Below are 25,872 nucleotides of genomic sequence, written 5' to 3' on the forward strand. Positions count from 1 at the left end.
GGGCAAAGGGTGAACCCAGCCCGGCCCAGCCCAGTTCTCCACTCCACAGGCATCAGGTTAATTTGTCCACCAAGGGCTGCGATGGCCAGTTGGGCTTCTCCCTGCACAAGCGGGCAAGTGGAGCAGTGCAGCCCTGCTTGGCCCCGGTCAGGGCAGGGGTTGGGTATGCCCCAGTGGGGTAGACATCCAGAGCCCAATTCAGCAGAATGAACAGGAGAGCCACAAAACACAGTAAAGCAAGCTTGCCCCATATTGTACTAAGGGAAGCATAACACAGCACCGTCTAAAGACCCCCACTGATCATTCAGTCAACAAGAAAAACCTCTAGGTTTTAGCACATTGTGTTAAGAGCTTTTCAAGTTCATTTAAGCTTTAAAATGCCATGAAATTACAGCCCTTAAGGGCCACACCATTAATGGATGTGCTATTCAAAAACATTTGTGCTGCTACAGTGTGGTATCCTATCCTATGGTCACTAACCGTTGGCAGGATGCAGCTGCTTCCCTGACCTCCCATCATTGACATTGATGAGGCTCACCAAGAGAGGAAAGGGCAAAGCAGCAGCAAGGTCAGCACAGTGCAAATGCATTGGCAGAACCAGTCCAGGGCTCCTGCCAGTATGTTTGCACCGCACTGGCCTTGCTGCCACCTTCTTGCTCCTCCTAGTAATGCTGGTGATGCCATGTTGGGTTAGCACCACCATCATCCTGACCTGCCAACCGCTACTGCCTGTGGTTTGTTCTAGCTTCACCCCTACCTTGAATCTGGGTGGCTGTTGGCAGAGTGGTTTGTATGAGCCCCAGACCTGTCTGCTCAGTGGGATGGAGTCTATGGAACTGAAGCTAAATGACATCATCTGAGTGGTCCCAGGTTCCCCACTTGTAGTTACTATGCACGCACAGTCTTTTATTTCCATGTTGTCTCCAAGCGGAATCTGATAGGAAGAGAAGAGTGGCAAGAAGTGCTCATTCGCCAGCCCCCAAAACATGTCACACTTTGTCAGAAGAAGCAGGAAAGTTGTGCAATCTGTATAACAATGGAAACAGAACAACTTCCTCTTCCATCCCAGAATCGATTTTGAAAGGAGGCAGTGTATGAGAAAAGGAAACCGAGACGAAATTCTCAAGAACAGTCTCGATTCACCCAGGCTATTTGAAGACCAAAGAATGGGAGATCTCCTTTATCTCTGAAGAAGACCAAGAGGCTTAAGCCTCCCTTGGCTCCAGAGGAATCCATTACATCTCTTGCTTCAGGTAAGGAAACACTTTCTAGAGACGTGGAGAATTAAATGATAAAATCATTGGATTTTGGGGTGGGAAAGAAAGGGCATTTCCCATGTGTTTGATGAACTGAACATTGTCATAGGACAGCCTCCCCAAACCTGGTTCCTTCCAGATGTTTTGGACTACAACTCTCATCAGTGCCAATTGGGGCAGGCTAGGATAGCAGATCATTATACTCAGGAAAATGGAAGCTCCCTGCTTTGCTCTTTCAGGTACAGGAGACAGGGGAGGAAAAGCAGGAGAAAAACACTCTTTCCTGAGATAAAGCACAGTCTTTCTCTCTCTGAAATGGAAGCCGTAGCCTTTCATAGGAGCAACCAGCATACTTGGTCCCATTTGTTCCACCCTGAAGACTTTCCCTTGAGCTGATGATCAGAGGCACCTGCCTGGCAGTTCTTTGCCCTTGAGAAGTGCTCCTCAGTGGGCTGCTGGTGGGGTCAGGCACAATGCACACTTTCCCAACCTTTTGTTGTGCCCTAATCTGGCAGATAGGGACACGGGTGGCGCTGTGGGTTAAACCACAGAGCCTAGGGCTTGCTAATCAGAAGGGTGGGGGTTCGAATCCCAGCGATGGGGTGAGCTCCTGTTGCTTGGTCCCTGCTCCTGCCAACCTAGCAGTTTGAAAGCATGTCAAAGTGCAAGTAGATAAATAGGTACCACTCCGGCGGGAAGGTAAACGGTGTTTCCATGCACTGCTCTGGTTCACCAGAAGCGGCTTAGTCATGCTGGCCATATGATCTGGAAGCTGTACGCCGGCTCCCTCAGCCAATAAAGCGAGATGAGCGCTGCAACCCCAGAGTCGGTCACGACTGGACCTAATGGTCAGGGGTCCCTTTACCTTTACCTTTTTCATCTGGCAGATAGGGACGTGGGTGGCGCTGTGGTCTAAACCACTGAGCCTAGGGCTTGCCGACTGGAAGGTCAGCGGTTCTAATCCCCACGACGGAGTGAGCTCCCGTTGCTCGGTCCCAGCTCCTGCCAACCTAGCAGCTCAAAAGCGTGTCAAAGTGCAAGTAGATAAATAGGTACCACTCTGGTGGGAAGGTAAATGGCGTTTCCATGCGCTGCTCTGGTTCGTCAGAAGCGGCTTAGTCATGCTGGCCACATGACCCAGAAAAACTCTGCAGAAGCAGACAAATGCCGGCTTCCTCGGCCTGTAAAGCAAGATGAGCACCGCAACCCCAGAGTCGTTTGCGACTGGACTTAACTGTCAGGGGTCCTTTACCTTTTTTTAATCTGGCAGATGGAAAAGGGTATCTTTCAAAAAATATTCTTAAACCCCCCCCCCCCAAAAAAAACCCACCCTTGGCTATTTTGTCTACCATGAAACATATTTGAAACATTGCCTCTGGTTGAAGCTTGCTCTTGCACAATTCCATAGATATATATTTTTTTTAAAAAGCATGTGCACAGGTGAAAAATATGTTAAGATAAGATTTATTGCGTTACATCTGCTCACAAAATACCTGCGTACATGTGCACAATGAACCTCAAGTTTCTGGAACTCACGAAGGGGTGGGGAAGTACTAACTGAAGGAGAGGGCAACAACACATAGTACAAATGCACCCCCTCAAGCACTGCCTGCTAATGTGAATGTGAAACATTGAGATTGGTTTTGGAGCCATGAAATTGAAAGCACTCATATGTGTACAATGGGGGGGAAATGACACACACACGCATTCCTGTGGACACAGCTATAGTCAACGGCCAGGGAATTGGTACCCTGCCCTAAAAAGAAAGGGATGGAGAAGAGACATAAAACAGCAGGGAGATGAGGCAGATGGACCAGAAGGTAGGCAGGTGGTGGTGTGTAATGTTGTGAATCCATTCATGTCATGCAGATTGCTGCAACCTTTTCCTAATAAAAGTATCATTCGCCAAATAAGGCCCATTTTACACTCCTATGGAGCATATTAGAGAAGTGTCTCTTTCCTGGTCCCTCTTTCCTTGGAACGTAACTGTGTTTTCAGGGCAATAAGCATTCATCCTGATAAGCTCGCGGGTCATTTACATGTCTTCTCATTAGCCATTTGTTGATGCCACACCCTTAATGCACCTTCCAAGCAGCAAAAAGTCCAGTTTTCATTTGTTGCGCTAGGATGACAGAGAACTTTAATCTAGTTTAATCATGCAAACTAAAATTCCTGCATGCCTTTGAATCCCCACCCCCATGCAAAATGCTACAGGCTGGAAGCATCCAGAGTTTGGAAAAGAAGGAAATTGAAGTCAAGGATAACAAATCTCCATAAACTCACAGTTAAACTGTAGGTCTGAGACAGTAAGTCAAACAAGCCAATTGCTTGAGTTCTGAGAATGGTATAACAATCAATCCCTCTCCCTCTTCCCAGGGAACACTGGGAATTGTAGTTCCATGTGGGGAAATGGTTCCCCCCCAACAACTCTGAGCACCCTTGTTGTTGTTTAGTCATTTAGTCGTGTCCGACTCTTCGTGACCCCATGGACCAGAGCACGCCAGGCACTTCTGTCCTCCACTGCCTCCCGCAGTTTGATCAAACTCATGCTGGTAGCTTCAAGAACACCATCCAACCATCTCATTCTCTGTCGTCCCCTTCTCCTTGTGCCCTCCATCTTTCCCAACATCAGGGTCTTTTCCAGAGAGTCTTCTCTTCTCATGAGGTGGCCAAAGTATTGGAGCCTCAGCTTCAGGATCTGTCCTTCCAGTGAGCACTCAGGGCTGATTTCCTTAAGAATGGAGAGGTTTGATCTTCTTGCAGTCCATGGGACTCTCAAGAGTCTCCTCCAGCACCATAATTCAAAAGCATCAATTCTTCGGCGATCAGCCTTCTTTATGGTCCAGCTCTCACTTCCATACATCACTACTGGGAAAACCATGGCTTTTACTATACGGACCTTTGTTGGCAAGGTGATGTCTCTGCTTTTTAAGATGTTGTCTAGGTTTGCCATCGCCTTTCTCCCAAGGAGCAGGCGTCTTTTAATTTCGTGACTGCTGTCACCATCTGCAGTGATCAAGGAGCCCAAGAAAGTAAAATCTCTCACTGCCTCCATTTCTTCCCCTTCTATTTGCCAGGAGGTGATGGGCCCAGTGGCCATGATCTTCGTTTTTTTGATGTTGAGCTTCAGACCATATTTTGCGCTCTGCTCTTTCACCCTCATTAAAAGTTTCTTTAATTCCTCTTCACTTTCTGCCATCAAGGTTGTGTCATCTGCATATCTGAGGTTGTTGATATTTCTTCCAGCAATCTTAATTCCGGCTTGGGATTCATCCAGCCCAGCCTTTCGCATGATGAATTCTGCATATAAGTTAAATAAGCAGGGAGACAATATACAGCCTTGCCGTACTCCTTTCCCAATTTTGAACCAATCAGTTGTTCCATATCCAGTTCTAACTGTAGCTTCTTGTCCCACATAGAGATTTCTCAGGAGACAGATGAGGTGATCAGGCACTCCCATTTCTTTAAGAACTTGCCATAGTTTGCTGTGGTCGACACAGTCAAAGGCTTTTGCATAGTCAATGAAGCAGAAGTAGATGTCTTTCTGGAACTCTCTAGCTTTCTCCATAATCCAGCGCATGTTTGCAATTTGGTCTCTGGTTCCTCTGCCTCTTCTAAATCCAGCTTGCACTTCTGGGAGTTCTCGGTCCACATACTGCTTGAGCCTTCCTTGTAGAATTTTAAGCATAACCTTGCTAGCATGTGAAATGAGTGAAATTGTGCGGTAGTTTGAGCATTCTTTGGCACTGCCTTTCTTTGGGATTGGGATGTAGACTGATCTTCTCCAATCCTCTGGCCACTGCTGAGTTTTCCAAACTTTCCAAACTTCCAAACTTGAGCACCCTTAACCAGCTACAATTCCCATGATTCTTTGGGGGAAGCTGCTAAAGTGGTGTAAGTGTGCTTTAAATGTACGGTGCAGATACAGCTAGGCAAATAAAATGTCAGCAGGAGATGTGATCATGGGTCACCCACATAATGACTAATGTGATCTTGAGTGATCACAGGATTCTTTCCTCTCATCCCCACACATAGAAGTTTCTCCATGAGATGTGGCGAGAGTGAGAGTCCTTGTTTTAGCTCTGTAGACCAGTTTCGGTCTGACCTGAAAAGAAACCGGAGCAGTTCTTTCTGGAGGTCATAACGATGAATCAGAGCAGTGGGGGCCCAAGGCGTTTCAGCACCTGAGGCAAAATGCCCTGCTGCCTCTGTGATGGGGGTGCAAACTCCATAAGCAGTTCTCCCTGCCAGGCAGGCGGTACATGCTTCCTGATCTACACCCCCCCCCCGGTGGCAAAGCTGGGTGGCAGAACGCCCCCACCCTTTTGCTGACCTGGCAGGAGGGGAGATATTCCGCAGAGCTTTGCCACCAGTCCCTCTGCCCCTAGAGGCAGGGGAGACCAGAGGCAAAGCTGGGCAGCATTTGGGGCATGCCTCATGGGTGAGCCGGCTCTGAATCAGTCTTACATTAGAATGTAAGAATAGCATTGCTGGACCAGGCCAGTGGCTCATCTAATCCAGCAAGCTGTTCATACAGTAGCCAACCAGATGGCCGTAGGGAGCCTGCAAGCAGGGCCTGCGGTTTCCAACAACTGATATTCAGAAGCATAATGCCTCTGATAGCAGAGGAAGAACATAGCCATCATGCTTAGTAGCCCTTGATGAACGTGGTTATCCTGCCCTTTATTTGTGCTGACTTTGCTAGACGCTTTTAAAAGTTGGCGGTGGTTTGGCACCAGGGGGTTTCAGAGTGTCTTCTGGGGAATTCTAGCATTCCTTGAAAGCTGATCATGGTTTCTTGATTGAGAAGAGCAGATGAGCTTCCCTGATAGGTAACTTTCCTACCGCTTTCAGGCGTACAATTCATACAATTACAGCAGAGGGTTCTCTGTTTGCTCAGAGAGGGCAAAACGGATGGCAAGTGCTCTACTTGGACTGGGCTGTTTGCTTATTCCAGCAGCCCTTCTCAACCTGGTGCCCTCTAAATATTTGTTAGACTACAACTCCCTTCTCTCCTGGTCATTGGCCATGCTGGCTGAGGTTGATGGGAGTTGTTGACCAAGACGCCTGGAGAGCAGCAGGTTGGTGAAGTCTGCCCCAAAACAAATAAGAGTTTGGGGCAGATATCAGACAAGGCAATGTAGGTGAGTGGGGGGTTCATTGAACGTAACAGATTTGGAGTTAGGTGGGAAGAGAGAAGTACCCTTGATTTACACTTTTACTCCCACCTTCAGCAGGTGACCCAGGGAGAGCTGCAACGTGAACAGGTACCAAGAAGTTGGGCATCAGACAGCGCTCAGCCCAAGGAGCGGGACAATTATTCAAGGATAAACAGAGACGAGAGAAACATGAGATTCTGCAGGGTGGCCTTGGCTTTGAGTCTCTTGTCTTATGTTGTTGAAGCTCAGCGTGAGTTTTGTATTCATTGTCTAACTCTTCCCTCTCTCTTTTTTCTATTCTTCTTTAATTTATTTTCTTTTTCCATGCTCCTCTGATGCCGAGTGTTCTGTTACACCTTAGTGCAAAGGTCACAAACCTTTGGAGGCCTCTGAGAACATCTGGAATTTTGAGAGCGAAAGCTGTGAGCACCATCAACTCTGGCTGATTCTTTCCCCTTCCCATCCCCCACCAACAGATAGAAAAAGAGAAAGCACACACATACACACATAGAAAGAAAGAGAAAGAAAGAGAAAGAAAGAAAGAGAGAGAGAACAAGAGAAAGAGAAAGAGAGAAAGAGAGAAAGAGAGAAAGAGAGAGAGAGAGAGAGAGAGAGAGAGAGAGAGAGAGAGAGAGAGAGAGTCTTTACCTTTCCATGAGATCTAGGTAAAAGTTGAAGCCAGTAGAATTAAAATGGATCTTTGTGAATTTGCATGATTTTAAATAATATCCCACTGACCAACACATCAAATTTAAGCAGAGGTCACCAATTTTGGGGGGTCTTCTGGGAACATTTGCAAGCCAGAGAAACCATTGCGGTTACCACAAAACAAAGCACGTCCTCTGTAGGCACATGCACATCTTCAAGCACCATGTTGGCAGCCACTGTGTTACACCAGGAGATGGAAACAGGGTGGACGAGGCTATGAAGGATTGGGGTTATTGAGAAAGTAGATGACTCGGTGCCTCCAATTGACTTCAGACATAGGTAGCTTCTATGTGGTAGAGAGAGGAGGGAGGAGGCAAAACCCAAATCATATCTAGAGACACGGCGGTCACCATGAGGAGATTTAGCTTGGACTCCTCATGTCATTCAAAGCATGCCCCTTTTCTTTCTCCCATACAAGGGAATGGATGGCATTTCCTACATAGTAGAAATATAAATCAATGAACTAAGAGAAAACTTTGCAATTAGGAAGGGAGCAGAAATTCAGTGTAGCCCACATTTAAAGTTGAACCTACCAAACCCACATTTTCTAAAACAACACGCAAACGGAAACACAGCCATTCTTCAAAATCTATACTTCTCCAAATTCTGCAATTGCAATTCTCCACAAAAAATGGTAAAATATGTTCTCTTCAAGAATTTCTCTGAATCAACATGCAACATGATATGAATCCATAGTCCTGAATCAAACCTAAGATGAAAGAAATGAATTTTCTAATAAAGTGAAATTAATGGTTTTATGTTGGAGTCTCCCTCCAGAGTTCTTGTTTTCAAAGAGGACCATCTTAAGGACAGTTACAGAGTGACCTGATACCAGGGAGATTTATAAAAACAATCCAGAAATCCAAGCTGATTACCTATGGTTTGAATTTTCATCACATGGCATGTGTTAAATAGCGTACCACTGTCCAGTTGTTTGTATTCTCAGCAGTAAAAGATCTGCTAGTCACCAATGAAACTATTTTGCTAGCCAGTTCTTCCTCCTGCTCCTCTCCATCTCTACAATCATTTAGGAATTTAGGATTATACTTCATACTTTACATGAAATTGACTCTAGTCCCTGAAAGCTCATGCCACAATAAATGTGTTGTTCTTTCAAAGTGCCACAACACCCTCCATTCTCAAGACTATGAGGCTAAGAAGAACATTTATGTTCCTTAAATCCATGAAAAACCACCAAGAGATTACAGAATGTATTATTCATTAACCGTTTGTTCCCTGCTTCTTTGGTTCTTCCCCAACACCAGTTTATATTCTTATGAATTTTCCCTTTCCTTTGCAGAGAAGTCACCTATGGAAACTCTTGACTGCTTCAGTGACTATGTGTCACACACAGCCTGCACCTGGAATGAAAGCCGGGATGCAAGGAACTTTGTCAAGATGAAGCTTCTTCATAGCGACATATATCAGTGAGTGCCTAACCTCTAATCCCTGAGGATAGGGAACCTGCGGCCCTCCAGTTATTGCTGTATTCCAACTCCCATTGGCCTCAGTCAGCATGGCCAATGGCCAGGGATGATGGGAGTTGGTCCAAAAGCACCTGGGGTGGGGAACAGGTACCCACCCTTGTCTTATCCATTGCAGAATAATGAAAAAATAATGCTGGAGGCTGCTGGGCCTAAGGGTGGAGATGCTTGAGGAATTGGATCTTTGCAAATCCCAATATGAACAGGCCTGATCTCTGCCTCCCAGACTCCCAGGTGTATGGATTCATCCACTTAGTTATCAACCAGTTGTTGTTTTTTGCACTTTCCAAGTGCTCCTGTGCAGTTCTCGGCTCAAAAACTCTTTTCAAAAATTCTATATTTTGAGAGAGAGGGAGAAAGAAAGACCGGGGAGAAGAGTCGGTGGAATAAGATGGGAAGAAATTCAAAGACTATCTACAGAAACATTGTAAAATTAATGAATGTTAGAATGATGTTGGATAGAAATTAAGTGGTTTCCAGCTGTAATGCTTTAAGGGAATATGAAAAATGGGTTGTTAAGAGTTGAAAATCTAATGTTACTATTTTAAGACCAAAGATTAGGATAAATAAAGAGGGTAAGGATTTGCTGAACCAACAAATTGAACTGGAATACAAAAAAGGGAGGTATGAGGAGGTCCGGGAAACAAGCTAAGGAAAAATAAGTAATGGAAAAATTGAGTGTTTTTTAATCATTTTTATTTTGTATTTTCTTTTTCATTTTCATTTTTATATTGTAACTTTGTATTTTCTTTTTCTTTTTCATTTTTATACTGTAATTTTCTGAAAATCTTAATAAATATCTTATAAAAAGAAAGAAAGAAAGAAAGAAAGAAAGAAAGAAAGAAAGAAAGAAAGAAAGGTTTCAAAATGCATATTTTAGATAAATCCAAACAAATGGTTCAAATTGCAAGAAATGGGGCTGAATCTAAACACTGAGAAGGGATTTCTTTGTGGTGCCCACAGAGGAACAGGCTGACTTGGAAGGTAGTGTGTTCTCCTTCCTTAGGAGTTCTAAAGGAGTGGCTGGCCGGATGCTGTGTAGCAGCAAATTCTCTGCATCAGCTGGCAGTTGGACTTGACTCCTTGAGTCCTCTTCCAACTGCAGGCTTCCAAAATACATTTTAAAATGTGTAATTCAATACATATTCTTCAAGGAAGGAAGGAAGGAAGGTGTGGATGAATGCAGAATTGGGATGGGGCAGACCGATGGGTAAATACATCTGAAAATTGCATGGATCAGAAATAGACAGATTCACCCATCCCTCAGGTTGCTCTTAGAGAAAGAGTGCCTCCTTCTTGCCACAGTCTCCTGCCCTGCACCTCATTAAACAAATTGTCCGTTTAATGAGCATGTCTTTTAATGAACATGCTGAGGACGGGAGGAGAGGCAGCACATGCAATCATGCTCCCCTCTGCACATTCTTTGTAATGTGCGGGAAAGGGCTATGGTCCCTTTATGCGAGAGGAAAAAATAACAAGGAGACGGTTTTGTTAGGCGTGGGGGGCACTTCTCCAGAAGATGAAGTGGTGATGTTTCTTTCCATTTTCCATCTTCCTCTTCTGTGTTCCTTTGAAAGAGGAACTGAACCTTAACTTAGCCTGACAAAGGGGAAAAAAGGAAGGAGTGGTTGTTAAGAATAAGAGGAGGTGGAGGCCAGCAGGATATAGAGGCATGAAAATGACAGTCAGTGTGGTGTGGTGGTTAGAGGAAAGGAGTGGGACCTGGGAGACCAGAGCTCAAATCTCCACTCACCCACAAAGCTCACTGAGTGGCATGGGCATAGCAAGGATTTATTTGGGGGAGGGGGCAGGCTTTATGCTGTAGGGGCAGAACTGAGTTATCTGTGATGCAATTGGTCAGTTAGTTAAATATTATTTTTTATTTACTTGATTTGGAGGGGCCAGCTGCTCTCCTGCATCCTCTGGCTACATCCATGCTGAGTGCCCTTGGTTCCAATCATTGTTGCTCAGCCTAACCTACCTCTCAAGATGGTTGGGAGGATAAAACAGGGAGGTGATGAGAGCAATGCATGCCACCTTGAACTCCTTGGGCAGGCGCCTTCAGTGTACTCTCTTACCAACCTTTTCCAGCTAAACAATGTTTTTCTGGCCAGATCTCAGAAGCAGAGAATTGTGCCCCATATTAATTAAGGACAGGAGCAGAGGTGTAGCAATCTGGAGTCACAGGGGTTTGAAGAACCATTACTATTTCTGCAGCAGGGGCCCTGAAAGCTCCTTGTCTTCAGGGTCCTAGAGCCACCCTATCAGCACGAAAGGGGAAGTTTTTAGTCACTGAGAAGATGTCCTCTTGTCCTTTGTCCTGATTGGAGCCGATAAGAGTGAAAGGAGGTGAGTCTGCCATTGAGGATTGGCTCCTAAGATCACTCTGGAGAAGGCGAGTAGTAGCTCTGTATGTTCGAAAGTCAAGCATTTAGAAACATGAAAAGCACACGAGCCCTTAGTTTCAAGAGAAAAGTGTGCAAATTTTGTTACACACAACGGAACTTCAAGCAGAACAAAACTTAAGTCTCTCTGAAATAAGACACTGGAACACTCCAAATCATTTGTAGATCTAGCTGAAAGGCAGCGCATGGAGATCTGCATTGATCATTATAATGCATCTGTAATTATTATTATTGTATAATTGTAAGGTTATATATCTTAGAAGGTTGTATTACTGTAGAATGGGGCATGGCTGTGACAGTTATAAAGGAACCCTGCTCTGGGCAGCAGGAAGTGCCTTTTCTATGTTTGAAACATTGGGGCAGGATGTCTATAGTCCCAAGATCCCCCCTCAATCCTGTTAGCTTATATGGCCTGTCTTTTTTATAGAGCTGTAACAAGCATTGTGTATCATCAGACTCATTCTCTGGGACTCTGGGTTGTGAATGAATGCTTGTAGAATTAACAACTTTGCTGTTACCAGTAAATAAAATGAGGCTTTCTGGTGCTTATAGGAATAACCTCACACAGATGACATGTCATTCAAAAGAAGAAGATTCACAGATACATTGGAGCTGCCGCAAAAACCAGACAATTTTCAATGTCTGGTTGAATAATATCTTCATTTTCAAACCAGATCAGGAACTGAAAGTCCAGGTGAATGTCAGCCTCTTTGATAATGGTATGTACTCACGTCCTCCAGAAACATCAAAGGTGGACTCATGCAATTTGTCTAACAACAACAACAACAATTTATTTATACCCCGCCCATCTGGTTGGGTTTCCTCAGCCACTCTGGGCAGCTCCCAACAGACTATTAAAAACATGATAAAACATCCAACAGCCTTAAATCCCATGGAAGAAAGGTGGGAGTGGGAAATAACGTTACAACAACATTTGTTGAACATTTTTTTAGAATTGCTCCCCACAGAAATTGTTGGGTTTAACTTACATTTACACTTAGGTGTTGAGGACACAGAAAAGAACAGTGACTGTGGTCAAACGTCAAAGAAACAAGCTCTCCATTATTATTGGCATCTCCTTTCCTGGGCTGTCAACCTGTTGCCCCAGATGATGGAGACTACAACATGCAGCAGCAGCAGCAGCAGATAGCATGAGAGCTGAAGCATGATTTGATGAAGTGAACATGCACAACACTCGACCATTTTGCCTGCCATTCTTTGAATCATTAAAATTAAATGCAAATTTTATGCAACAACTTTATGCAAAGTTTATTGCAAATAGCATACTTTTCATTTCGTCACATGGATGACAAATCTATACAGGTGTTAAATCACTCTGCCTTTCACATCTGAAGGGCAGATGAAAAATAAATCCAGAAAGCTGAAATATATGTCAGGAACATTGTAAAGCACATGACACAGTAATAAAGGTTGTCTGTCAACTTTTAAGTTCACAACATATGAACAGGAACATAACATCAGGTATACTTGTTGTGTCCAAATATATTTATACCTGATTTAGACCACCTGGGCAGCTCCCAACAGGCCTGGGCAGGCCAGGTCTTCCTGTTATATACCTGCTGGGATTGACAAGGCATCTGACCCTCAGCTGAATCTCATAGCTCTCCTGATGAGTGCTTTGGTCTGCCCACCAGATACCAGGCACTCTGCTATTCAAATTGGGCCCCAGTGTTTTTGTTACAATCCCCTTCTCAATTAAGCAATCAATTTTGATCTAGAATTTAAATTCTCAAAACGTTCTTGTTTGTTAATTTGAGCAAGTAAACTACTGCTCTCACTTCATTGCAAACAGTATTTCTACCTGTAACACACCTGAGCAAACCCGCTCCTCTTCCTTTCACAGATATTTTGTTGCCATTTGCAACTGTAGCTGCCTCTAATTAGTTATCATTTAACTCTTGGGGGAAATAATTAGCATCACACATCATGTGCATGGAAGTTGCCAAACCAATTAACCAACTAGAAGGATTACTGTTAATAGCACCAGTTTTCCTATAACTTGATATTGCTGGATAGTTTTGATGGAACTTTTCTTTATTAATGCCACTTTGTTTTGTACAGTTCCTTGCAAATGAAGGAAAACAACTTTTCTGCTTGTATATGTTGATAATATAATTTTGGTTACTGAGGACAAACAAGATTGTACAAAAACAAGATTGGGTGCAGGCCTGGCCAGGACATAGGTGTCCTGACTGTGACAAAGGTGACCTGTGTGCTTGCTTGCTTGCTTGCTTGCTTGCTTAACAGCTGTTGGGAACTTCAAGGTCCTTGTTCTCCCTTCTTATGGTCTTTGTCCTGGACATGAAGACTCCAATAGAGAGCATTCCATGTCAAGAAGGAGGGCAAGTGGGCATCCTATCAAATGACAGGGCAGGAGCTACACAGAGCAGGGCCTTTTCACTGGTGGTGCCCATTGTATGCCTCGCTCTTCCCAGACCTGCTCTCTTTTGGCCTGTATTTTGGAGCTTTATAATTTAGGAAGACTTTGGAAGAACTGGTTGATAAGCCTTATCAGTTGCTGATGTATGAGCAGATTTTATTTGCTGCTATTCTGGGCTTCTGGTGCACCAGGGTTTACACCAGCGTAACAGAGATGGCCAGGATGCCAGAAGGGATACAATTTATGAGCTTTCTCCATTATCTGCACAGCAGGGGGTGTTTAGTCAACAGTGCAAAGGCTGAGCTGAAGCGTTCCCTACTGGTTACCTGCTTTCAGCAATAGGGGTTGCTGTTTGGTAGTACCCAGTTGGTTAGATGTCAGATTCTAGAGCTCCCTACTGGTAGCTCTTAGGTAGTTCACAAAATACAGAGTCCATTCATAAAACATAGTGTTCATTCATATAGCAGTAACATAAATCTCCATTGCTACATACTGGGTGTATATTTTAGCGGTTGAACGTACAGGTTAATGGCCATGCTGTAGTGTAGTGGTTATGCAACTGTGAATAAAAGGTGGCTGGGCTCATTGTCATGGGGTTGGCAGGGGAAGAGATGACAAAACTGATTTCCAATAAGTGCCCCCCACCACTTTATTTCCATAACAAGTCCTTAAGTCTGTACTCTGAATGGTGACACCAGGGACCTAGAAGATGCAGGGCGTGTCAGTCCAACCCCTGCACAGTCTCATCAGGGCTGACCTTAAGGCAATTGGAGCAATTTGGCCCCTGCACCAGGGCAATCTAGATGGATTTTATTTATATCTATAATATTTTGCAGACTTTGGCTGTGAACTGGGGCCCTACCAAATAATAATAATAATAATAATAATAATAATAATAATAATAATAATCAAGTTGCGCCCCACTGCTTCAAATTGGGCCCCACTGGCTAGCCCTGAGTCTTATAGTTGCTGGGCCTGAGTTGCCTTGCACTTGCATGAAGTCTTGGGTTTACAATTTTGGGAGAGGGGAGACTGCGGCACTGGGGAGAGGGTAGGCTGATGAAGCCCCCTAGACCTAGAGGCCCGAGTTGCCTTGCCCTCCCACATCACCATCAGGATGAAACAAAAATAGATTTTTAAATCTGAATGTGCTGAAAGCCCAAGTAGACATTTGATGAAGATATGGCATTCTGAGTCTGTGATGAACATTGAAATCAGGGATGGAGAACCTTTAGTGGCAAGGATGTTATTGGACTCCAACTCCCATCAGCCTCAGCCAGCAAGAAAGGGGAGCTTAAATATTTCCATCCTTCTGATTCTTCTCGCCCTGAATTATTTTCTCTCAGTTGTTAAGAATCCACTTCTTCCCTCTAAGTCATGCCCTCACACTGTTTTGGAGATGTTCAGTAGAGATGCATGCTACTAGAAGTTGATATCAGTCTTTCCCTAAATATCCTGTTCTGCAGCGTGCCAAATCTCATATGGAGGATGCGGCAGTGGGCTTAATTTAGTCCAATCTTGGTGGTCTAGGGCAGCCACTGAATGGTGATTGTGGAAAGGTTAGGGTGGGGTCTCGAGGGGTCAGAACAAGCAGTGTCCCATCTAGGCCACAGGTAGCCAATGTAGTGCCATCCAGATGTTAGACTCCAGCTCCCATCATCCCTAGCCATGCTGTGCTATGCTGGCTGAGGCCGATGAGACTTGGAGTCCAACAACATCTGGCAGGCACCACGTTGGCAACCTCTGAAGCAAGTGGAGTTACTTTCAGGAAATCATTTGGTTCAGGAAAGTGCAGCTGAGGGCATTCAGGTTCATGTACAGCATGTGCCCAGCCTCCCTCCCCAAACCAATAACAGGTCCACTTAGACACAAACTCAGTGGCTTGGAAAGAGCAGAATCCAGGCCAGGTGCTATTACAAGGAAAAGGATTAGCAACAATCAGTCCAGTCCAAGAGCAAGGACCAAAGTTCAAGAGTTTGAGATTAGCAGTAGGAATTCCAAGGTTGCACGGGAGTTGCAAAGTTGTTGATAACTGAGACAGCCTGACATTGGGAAACCAATTAATGCACATAATGTGCTAGAACGTCTATGTCTTCGTTCATTCCACAGGAGATAGCATTGAACCTCTCAATTTATTGTAATTTAGCAGTTTCACATTGTCATCTCTTTGCGATGTAAAAATATTTGAAATATGATTAAATTAGACTTCTAAAGCTGACACAATCAGTGTTTTGTTGGTGAAGACATCAGATCAATAGACCTTGGGCCTTAACTGAATGTCAACTAAACCATCTTTATTGCTTTCTTGAATTGATCCACAAGCTGCAATCTTAAGCACACCTCCCAGGTGGGAAATTCCACTGAAACCAATTGCCTCCTGTCCCAGTTAAGAGTGGATAGGTCCAAGGTGCAAGAAATGAAGATTTATTTGTTATACTTTGTTAGATGCTTTATAAAGCAACTTATCTAAGCATTGTAAGGATCATTTAAAATACCTGTACAATGCTTGTAGGACAATTGCACAGTAAATCTTAAAACTCCTAGAGCCAAGCAGAAGACAGGGAATAAAATCAGGTGGTCTTAAAAGACTTGGGGAGAAGGAAAGGTTTGTAGCTTGACACTGAAAGAATAACAACATAGATGTTAAGTGGCTTTCCCTATGGGGAGTGTTCCATAGCCAGAGGGCCACCACCAAAAAGGCCCCCTCTGAACTTCAGATTGAGAGAATGCATAGAGAAAGACATTCTTAGATACAGTTAGCAGTAGGTAGATACAAGAAGAGGCATTCTGTCAGGTACCAAGCAGGTACCATAGGCAGATCTGTACCTTTCCACCTGAGCAAAGGTTAACCTGTGTTTTTCTTTATTCACTCTTCCAGTACGACCTCCTCCACCCCAGGTTCAAGATGTTGTTGTCACAGAGGATGGTGACTACCTATTGGCTTGGGAAGCAGGGGGTGGAACAAATAAAAGACATTGGCTGGATGGAGCCCTGGACTTTGAAGTGACCTACAAAAGGTGCTGGGAACTCTGGGAGGTATCTATGACCATTTTGAGAGTCACGTCAACATTTCTGTCTGCACTTAGTCATGCAGTGATTATTATTATTATTATTATTATTATTATTATTATTATTATTAGAAAAAACCACCACAAAATATTATTCTACACAAGAAGTGTATTCGATACCATTAGTAGAAGTGCTGACTGGTTTCCAAAAATTAAGAGTTTTAAATGGAGTACAGAAGGTAGCACTATAGAATTCACTACCCCAAGATATAATGACCACCACCTTGGATGGCCTTAAAATGGGTTTAAACAATTTCAAAAAGGATAAAGCTATTAGTAGCTGCTAGGCATGATGTCTCTGTACTCTCTCCAGTATCAGAGGTGATAGTCCTCTGAATACCAGTTGCTGGAGAGAACAAGCGTTGGGAGCGCTGCTGTGATCAGCTTCCACTTTTGGCTTCCTATAGGCCCCAAAGCAGGCCCCTGTGAGAACGGGTGGCTGGAGTATATAGAGTATGGAAATGTATTTCTATGGAAATATATTTATCTCCCCCCCCCCCCAATGCAAATCTCTCTCTCTCCCTTGCTAGGATTCCACCTCTATCTTGATGCCAAACACCTCCAGATGCCTTCTCCTCCATGATGACCTTGTGCCTGGGAGCCCCTATGTTGCTCGTGTTCGAAGCAAACCAAGACAAGGCGGTGGTCTTGTTGGCTGTTACAGTAAATGGAGCCATGAAGTCTACTGGGAGACACAGAAAACATGGAAAGGTAATATTGCAAAGAGATGGTTCTTCCTTGTGGGCATGGGTGTAAGTTCTAAGCTGCTGGAAGAGCTGCATGCCTGTTGGATAAGATTTATGCTGGAAGATTAGCTCTGGATGAGTTGCACTCAGTTGCTCAAATACTCTGGATACTCTTGCACATGCATATCTCATTGCTGTTCTTCTGTAGACACCCATGGTGTCGGGCAGGCTTTCCCAACTTGGTGCCCACCATCAGCTTTGTGTTTGTGATGCCATTAAGCGGCTTGTGAAGAAGCTTCAAGTTTTGCACTGAGATGAAGCTAAGATTTGAGACACACCCAGACATTTTGATCACTCTTGGAAAGAACTCCATGATGCTGGTGGTTCACCTCAAAACACGATGGGACGTCTGTTGGAGTTAACCTGTACCTGTCATGACCCCAGAGTCCAGCAGCAATCAAGACTCAAGGTCATGGGCTGCAAAGTCTACAACTAAGGAGTCTGACCAAGTGCAGAACTCTGAGTCTGCTGCTGGAGATCAGGAGACACCTGAGCCAGAAGATCATAAGTCTCCAGAAGATGCTTATAATGACTCGGTCTGCTCTCAACCTTTCTTGGAGCATGTCAGAAGCTGTAAACTCTGATCTGCCTTGTCCATGACATCCAGTATTGGACCAGGAGGTGATGGTACTTTCAGCTGTGCTCATTCTAAATAGACTTAGCCTATTGCATACAAGGCTTCCCTCACATTTACTAACCCACTTCCCATCTTATTGTTCCTTGCACCTTAATTCAACAAGTGGTGAGGACTCCAGGGATGCACTGTGTACATAGTTTCTGTTTCCTTTGGAATTAACTCATTGGACTCCCTGAGCTTTGGCCCTGATGTCTGGGTCTGGTCTAGCAATATTTGGAGGACCCAGGCTCCCCATTTCTGATCTACTCATTGGTGGCTTCCACAACACTAATGACAGTTAATTTGCACTGGTGTCTTCTCTGCAGGACAACCCATATTTCTGTTTTGATCAATGAATTGTTTTGTGTTATATAGTTTGGTTTGTCTTCTCTGAGAAGCCTGATATTTAATGGATCCTCTTTTTCATTTCTAGTTGCACTTCTTACCAAATACCTCCGCAATGTTACTTCCCTGTGTTAGCTTTTGCCAAGCTCTGCATGACCCTAGACAGGGCTTATTCTTTCTGGTTTCTCCCATTAGATGATGCAGAAGCTCAGCCCAAGAACCTCCGCTGTCTATTTAATGGCATTGATCAGCTAAATTGCAGCTGGGAGGTGCGTCAAGAGGTCACCAATTCAGTCTCATTCACACTCTTCTACAAAGCCAGCCCAGAAACAGGGTGAGATTTTCTGTATGAAGCAAAAATACATCCAAATATTCTTGCCTTTTTAAAAAAACTTAACTTCCTCTTGTTGTATCTTCCTTGTTCCTAGAGAGAAGGAATGCTCTCCAGTCCTTCAAATGGAACTGCCTTCCACCCGATATGTCCTGCAAAGCTGTCTGATCAATGTCACCAACCCCGAGAGGATAAGCCAATATCTCGTGACTGTGCAGCCAAAAGAGGAAGAGAAAGTGATGGAGGCAGCAAAACACAGTAAGGCCCTTTTAAAGTCCACAAAGCTTAATTCTATGGGGCACATGCGGGCTCCTATGACTTTGCTTTGCTTTGTGACTTACCTGGGCAATGTCACCTGTATGCAATCATGAAGAAGCAAATGTGAAGATAAGACAGAATCACATGGCTGAACACAGTGCCAGTGCCACTTACAGGCAGACCAAGTTAGGGCCAAGACTCTGAAGGGAAAAGGTGCAACAACCTTGTGGGAGCTGAGCAAGTCTGGATCTGGTCCATAGCTGAATGGAAGACCCTTGTCCTGTCATGGAGGGAACAAGGGTTATAAAGCCATAAAATGAATTAGCAGCCACTTGGGGTAGCACAATTCAAGAGACACTCCATAAGGAAAGAAGCACATCAATCTGAGACTCTGAGGATGCTTTTGTTGTTGCCACTTCTCCAAGGGAGCTGGCAATGCATCCTAGTCCCTCAGCGAAGTCCCAGGGGCTCCTGGGGGTAAACTCCTGCTTTGCTTGGGCTCACCCTGACCTTACCCTCGCAAATACTCTTTAACAGGTTAACAAGAGATAGGTTTCTGTTCTTGATGCATCCTTTGTTTTCCAGTCAAGGCAGGCCCACCTTTCAAGCTGTCTATGTCAACCCAGGACGACCAGGAGTACAGCCTCAAATGGGAAGTTAGGAATTCGACTCTGCGAATTCCAGAGACATATCAAATCTCATACTGGAAAACTGGAAAGCCTTCAGAGGTGAGCAGTAAATAAACTGCGCTCCAATACAGTAGTTTGAGAAAAGCAAAGTGTTATCTCCTCCCTCGTTTTTCTCCTCTTTTCTCTTCTCAGGACCATTTGGGCAACAGTGACGACACATGGTTCACCTTCCCCTCAGAGTTGCTGGAACAGGACACAAGTTACACAGCAAAGGTGCGGGCAAAAGTCCGTGGTTACTCATATGATGGTCCATGGAGTGAATGGAGCAAGGAAATTGACTGGACAACACACAGGGGTAAGCCACAAATGGAGTTTCCAAACAAGGGCTCTAGTCCACCTTTCTTCTCTAGGGGGAAAGGTTCTATTGCTGTCTTCAGAAGGCGATATGCTGAAGGGTTATATGGACAGGCACATGCTGAGCAGAGGCGTAGGAAGGGGGGTGCAGTGGGTGTGGTCCGCCCCAGGTGTCATGACAAAATGGCAGGCGAGTGGGTGGCACGCCCAGCGGCAGCAGCTCTTCTGACCCGGCGGCAGAGAGCAGCCCTCCTCAGTCGTGGCGATGCGCACCCGGCCGCAGCAGCTCCTGTGGAGAGCAGGAGAAAAGTGAGCAGCAGCTTCCCTGCCTCTCTCCTGTTAGAATTCCTGCTCCATGATTGCAGTCATGGGATTTTTGTCTATCACATGATTGTATACCGGTATGTTTTGACTCCACAGAGTGGGAAGTAACGGAAACAGGATGTTTGTATTACTGTGTTCCGTGAAGTGGGAATATTGTCCTTTGTTCTTTTTCTCTTTGCTGTCTGATGCTAGAGAGAGCGAGAGCCATGTTGCAGTGCTCCATGTGTGTTTATATGTAAATAAGGTAGATTAGCCAAAATGCTGAGTTGCTGAGGTGTGTTACGCAAAACTGCACAAACTCTGTGGATCCCTAAGTGTGCCAGTGTTGGTTGGCATCGGTCGCTGTGGTGTTCGGGCAGAAGAAAGCTTTTGAAGCTCCCGAATGAATGACCAGGAGGGAGAGAACATGCCAGTTGGGCATATGTCTCTGCCAGGGTCCTACTCAAGTGTATGCCGAGCTCCTGACATCTCCTACCCTGAACTGTGGCGTGTGGGAGGGCACCCTCCATGCCACGCCCCCCTTGGGAGTGCACCCCACCTAGGCAGTGCGGGCATATACTCTGTCGCTGATGCTGAGGGCACATTACAGTAGTCCAGCCTGGAGGTCTGCTTGACATGCATCTAATGTTTTCCCTGGGTGTGACTTCTTAAGAACACTTGAAGCAAAGGCAACACTGCTTTGATTTCAAAGTCAGTTTTCAAATTTGAAGTGCAATTTGCTTTAACTTTCCTTTCAATTGATCTCTCAGGATTCTGATGATGTTGCAATCTTCTGTTTGGTTTCAGTTGTGCCTCCTTGGAGCATTATACTGATTGCAGCAGTCTCTGTCATTGTGATGATGGCAGGCATGTGCTTTTGCCATAGTTATCTTCTCAGGTAAGCATGTGTTGCAAATGGGTTGGGCATCTGGATACACTGGCACACAATAGTGGAGTGGAGGGTGGGAACTGGCTGCAAGGGGTTGCACAGCTCTCAAATGGTGGCTGTTGCCATATAGTGAACATTCCATAGCATACAGCTGTTCATCATGTGGACTGGGTATTGTCTTTTTAACCACACCTCTATAAATATTCCAGAACATACATTTGCATTGGTGATGCATTGCACATGGACAGCTCACAGTTTGTTAACATCCACAAAGAGGAGTGTTCTCCACCCTTTCTGCATCTGAAATATGTATAAACATGCAGGCTATGCTGGGTGGCATAGTGTCATGGCAGTGTTATTATTATTTGTCATGTACAAAGTGCATAGAATTTATTCTGTGCTGTGTGCAGATTAAAAACATTGTGGTTCCTGCCCACAAGCATACAATCCAAAGGCACGACACAAAAGGGATAAGGGGTGAGGAGGGAAGAGGAAAACAAGGAAACTCGGGTGTCAATTCCAAAAGTGATATACTTGTTTTCATAAGGGCTGTAGGGGGTAAGGGTATTCCAAAAATCTCTACCCTCTTTGTGCATGGCAAAATGTGCGTGTGTTGGGGTGTTGTTGCTGCTGAACAGTCTCTGGCTAGGGTGGAATCCTCCAGCAGTTTTGGAGAAGGCTACAAAAGAAACTTTCAGAAATTTCTCTTCTGTTAATGCCACCGTTTGAAGGAAGCAGTGAGCTGAAAGACAAGAACTGGAAGGTGCGGAGGCCAAGCCCACTGTTTCTTTCGACAATATTAAAATAGCATGAAACAAAATTAAAAGTGGATCTGCAAATTGTGCCCAAAATTCTCTCTCCTATTCCCAGGATGCAAAATTGGGAGTGGGGAAGTTGGCTGACCTAAAGAAAATTTGGGTTTTCTGAGAATTTTCTTACACCCCCCCCCCATGAACGTAGTATTGTGGACAATTTCAGTCTCCTGTTGAAGAATGTTCAGCCAAATTTCAGTCCACATCTAATGTGCATAATGAGTAGCTTGAATGGAAACTGTTGTGGGGAGGGGGGGGAGCAAAATTGACTTGGTCTCTAACCCAAGCTAATTGAGAGGTCCTGGCTGTCTCATCTCTCATTCTGCTGCTGCCAGGTGAAATGGAGGCTTTAAATGACTAAGAATCTGCTGACCACATGCTCTCAGCACTGCCAGATTTGCCTGGTTGCTTAGCTGGCAGCAACCAGATGTCATCTATTATTTTAGACATCCTCTCAACATCTGGAATAAAGTCCATGCATCACCATGGTTGAAACAACATGTGGAAAACACTTGAAAACACTTTGGGTGGCAACAGCAGCAGTGTGGAGATCCTTCTAACGTGGTGGTGCTGGTTCAAGCAGTGAACAATCCTATGGATGCCACATTGAGCAGCTTCCATTCAGAAGCTGTTTCATGCAGCATTTGTTGAAGTATAGATGGACTGATATTTGCCAACCACAGAGAGCAAATGTTTGCTGCTGAACAAGATTCCACCTTGGTTTGACTAACGTTGCTTTAATGTCTTCATTACAGGAAGAGCAAGAATTGGAAGGAAGCCATCCCACACCCTCCCAAGACGCTTCTTCTCCCAAACCTTTTCCCGGTGAGAGAGATTTCCTTTGGACTGGAATTAGCATCTCTGCTTCTGCCTTGCAAAAGTGTACTGGGCTTCTTTGTTTGAAGGCATTCCTTCTGATCCTTTTTTGTATCGAACCATCTTCCATGAGATACTTCAACACTGTGTGTTTGGCCTTGGTCAAGGTCCAAGGACATTAAGGCTCTCCCATGTGGGTGACCAATTTCAGGTCCATGTCACTTCTGACTGATTCACCCCAAGTCTGCTTCATTCCATTTCCACATTTTAAAAAAAATACCCACATGAACAACTGCATTTAAATCCATATTTTCAAAACTATGCATTTAAAACTCTCTTATACTACTTTAAAAATACCACATGGCTTACCTCAAAGAATCTTGGGAACTCTAGTTTGGTAAAGGTGCTTATAATTCTTAGGAGAAATCTCTCAGAGCTATAATTCTCAGCACCTTGAACTAAATACAGTTCCCAGGAGTCTTTGGGGAAAACCATGACTGTTAAAGTGATATATAAAAGTGCTTTCAATGTATGGTGTACATGTTGTTTCGAAAAAGCAAAGATATGTTGATACTTTTTTTAAGCCAAGATCTGCACTGGAACAGTCTGGAAATGTGAAACATAGGAAATTCTCTTCTATTAGAGTCAAACCATTGATCCACCTAACTGATACACAAGGTAGGATCTGAATGAAGATGAGACCAGCTGCGTATGGGCACTAAGCCAGCACACAGGTGCCCATGAGAAAGCAGGAATTTGCAGATGCCCTGTATCACTAAAGCACTTGGGACATGGTCTCACCCGCAAACACCCTGTGTTTAACTTGTACCATGCACAGTGGCACTTTCGTTCCAGCTCTTTCCTCAACACTGCCCTTGTGTCCTTTCAGAGACTTGAGTTGCTAAATGGCTCAGAGGACAGTAGTAGCCAGAGCTCTAGGGAGCAAGTGAACAGCTGTATGTTGGAAAGGTAAGTACATCTAAAGGAAGGACACACTGCTTGTCCAAGGCATTCTCAGAAAACTAGCTGGTATGTATACACTAAAGCAGCAATCCTGTACACATTTATCTGGGAGTAAGCTCTGTTTAACTCAGTGGGGTTTCCTCTGAGCAGATAGGCAAAGAATTATACTGGTTTCTGTCGCTCTAATTAGCTGCTTCCTGTTCACTAGCAAGCCAACAATGGCTGGGAAAGTGGGCGCATAGAAAGAAGCCACAGACCATTGGTCTATCTAGTTCAGTATTGTCTACACTAATTGTCAAGCAGTCCCCACCCACTTCGTTTCAGGCAGGGGACAATCTCAGCCCTAACTGGAGATGTTGGGGGCAGGGGTGGCTGATGAGCCAAGGGGGCAAAATCTCAAAGCCTAGTAAGCATGTAAGCAAGGCTGTGGGAAGGAGGTGTTGGGCTCTGACAGGGTCTTAGAGTCCTCCCAGCTCCCTCTAAAAGCCTAGTTAGTGCTTTCCCAGCTTTGGGTAGGAGGGCTCTAGGACCATGCCAGAGCCCTTACGCCTCCTTCCAGAGCCACGCACTGCCTTACCCACTTTTGGGAAGGCAATACGAGGACTGGTTGTTTGTACACCAAATTTTGGCCTCGCAACGGGTGCCATAGTACCCAAGTCAGCCACTAGCTGAGGGTTGAACTTGAGACCTTCTGCATGCAAAACAGATGCTCTGGCTCTGAGCTATGGCCTGATAAGACAGGTTTCCTTATCCCAGCATCTTCAGATGAATTCCTCCTCAGACTTCCCTCTCAACAGAGTTGGTGCATGGGAGGACGCTGAGGTGGGACTTGCATGTATGCCCCTGCCCACTCCCCACATTTAGCCTACACACACTCAGGCAAATGCTTGAGTAGGGGTATTGTCTTGGAGTAACCTGTTTTGGTGGGAAGATCTCTCTTTACTGACTAACATTCTCCACTTATTTCCTCTGCTGCAGCCAGAGGCTGGTTAGTCATCCAGAGCATCTTGAAGCCTCCAGTTCAGGGAAAACAACACCACATTCCACTGCCTTCCAGCATGTGAAAGGAACAGAACTTCCTGTGGCCAATGCCGGACAATTTTTGGATCAGCCTGACAAGCCACTCTGTAGCCACAAGGCTCGGAAGTTTGATTTTGATGGCCCATACTTACTCTTCCCACCAGAGTCCTCTTCTCCTGAGAACCAGAAGGACTCGGAAGTTGCCTCTTTGGAAAAGAAGGAGATGCCTGTGGCTCCGCAATTTGTGGGACAGCCTCATTGCTCTATTTTCCAGCAGCTTCCACCTGTGGGGAAAGAGGAAGAGCCGCCAGCGTCTCCTGTCCTTGTCCGAGAGCAGGAGAAGCATCAACTTCTTCAAAGGCAAGAAAGGCGAGTGGCAAGTGACAGGTTGGAGAAGGAGGCAAATGAAGGTTTGAGGTCACAGAGGCTTACTAGTATGAAGAACCACGGTCAAAATGAGTCCTTAGACTACATTGCCACAGCAGATCTATCACTAAGTAAAGAGAGGGACTTCTTGCTCCCCTCACCTCTGTTAACCTCAAAGGATGGAAGCCTTCTCTGTTCTGCGATGGCCACAGCTGCCTCACAATTGACCCCAACCAGGGATGATATCTCAAGCTCACAGCTGGTTCAGAAGAAGGAAGCAGATCCTGGGCAGCCAGCTAATGTTCCAGTCGTGTCCCAGGACTCATTTAGTGACTACGTCACCAGCATGCCCCAAACCCCAAGATCTGTGTCAAAGGAAGGGCTTCCTTTTTCCCCAGATGAGCCTAAACACAAGGGCTTCCTTTTATTCCAACCTGGTGGCAACAGTAGCCCAGTTTTATTAAGCCAGGTAGGTGAATACTGTTTCTTCCCTGGCTCCAAGACCATGGCAGAAGCCTCTAAGAGTCAAGCAGGATCTGTACAGGAGCAACTATCAGAGGTTATTCAGAAAGGTACCAAGCCTCTCTGTGAGGACAAGCATCTTGGGAACAAGCTGCAGACCACCCTTGCCCTCTGCCAAGACTTGAGAGTGGGCATGCCTCACAGACATACATGAACATCATTCTGTTGTCTTTCCTTTTGTCACTAGTATTGAGCTTTCTTCCCGTTGTGAAAAGCAGAGGGGGGGTGCTTGTGTGTGGTCCCTTCCAACTCTACAATTCTTTGATTCTGTAGGAATGGCAGCAGGGACAAGAGCCCCCACCTCTCACAACACAGATTTATTTGCCCTAAAAAGGGATAAATCTGTTTCAGTGTCTCCCCAGTTCTCATTTCCCCCAGTCTTCAGTTCTTCACAGCTTCATATCAACATGTGATTTATTTA

General features: G+C 45.0%; 1 protein-coding gene and 1 long non-coding RNA gene across 3 annotated transcripts; one reads left to right on the top strand and one right to left on the bottom strand.

Annotated features, from left to right (window-relative positions):
• Positions 1 to 904: 904 nt before the first annotated feature.
• Positions 905 to 6,626, bottom strand: LOC308457719. Its single transcript, XR_013977076.1, has 2 exons — positions 6,485 to 6,626; positions 905 to 1,247 (listed from the first exon to the last, which is right to left on the bottom strand). It is a non-coding gene; the product is annotated as an uncharacterized lncRNA (long non-coding RNA).
• CSF2RB (colony stimulating factor 2 receptor subunit beta) lies at positions 6,531 to 25,872 on the top strand. Of its 2 annotated transcripts, XM_080971681.1 has the most exons (13): positions 6,531 to 6,665; positions 8,424 to 8,550; positions 11,565 to 11,731; positions 16,292 to 16,449; positions 17,012 to 17,192; positions 18,384 to 18,522; positions 18,617 to 18,777; positions 19,363 to 19,505; positions 19,599 to 19,761; positions 20,871 to 20,961; positions 22,520 to 22,589; positions 23,470 to 23,549; positions 24,522 to 25,872. In XM_080971681.1, the coding sequence occupies exons 1-13, from the start codon at positions 6,605 to 6,607 to the stop codon at positions 25,603 to 25,605; spliced, it is 2,625 nt and encodes an 874-aa protein (XP_080827807.1). In that variant the 5' UTR covers positions 6,531 to 6,604; the 3' UTR covers positions 25,606 to 25,872. The 2 variants fall into 2 exon arrangements, with proteins under 2 accessions (XP_080827807.1, XP_080827806.1); XM_080971680.1 differs by lacking the exon at positions 6,531 to 6,665 and having other exon boundaries at positions 8,046 to 8,550.

Source organism: Podarcis pityusensis (assembly GCF_964106645.2).
Source record: "Podarcis pityusensis genome assembly, chromosome: 10".
In the NCBI taxonomy this organism is placed as follows: domain Eukaryota; kingdom Metazoa; phylum Chordata; class Lepidosauria; order Squamata; family Lacertidae; genus Podarcis; species Podarcis pityusensis.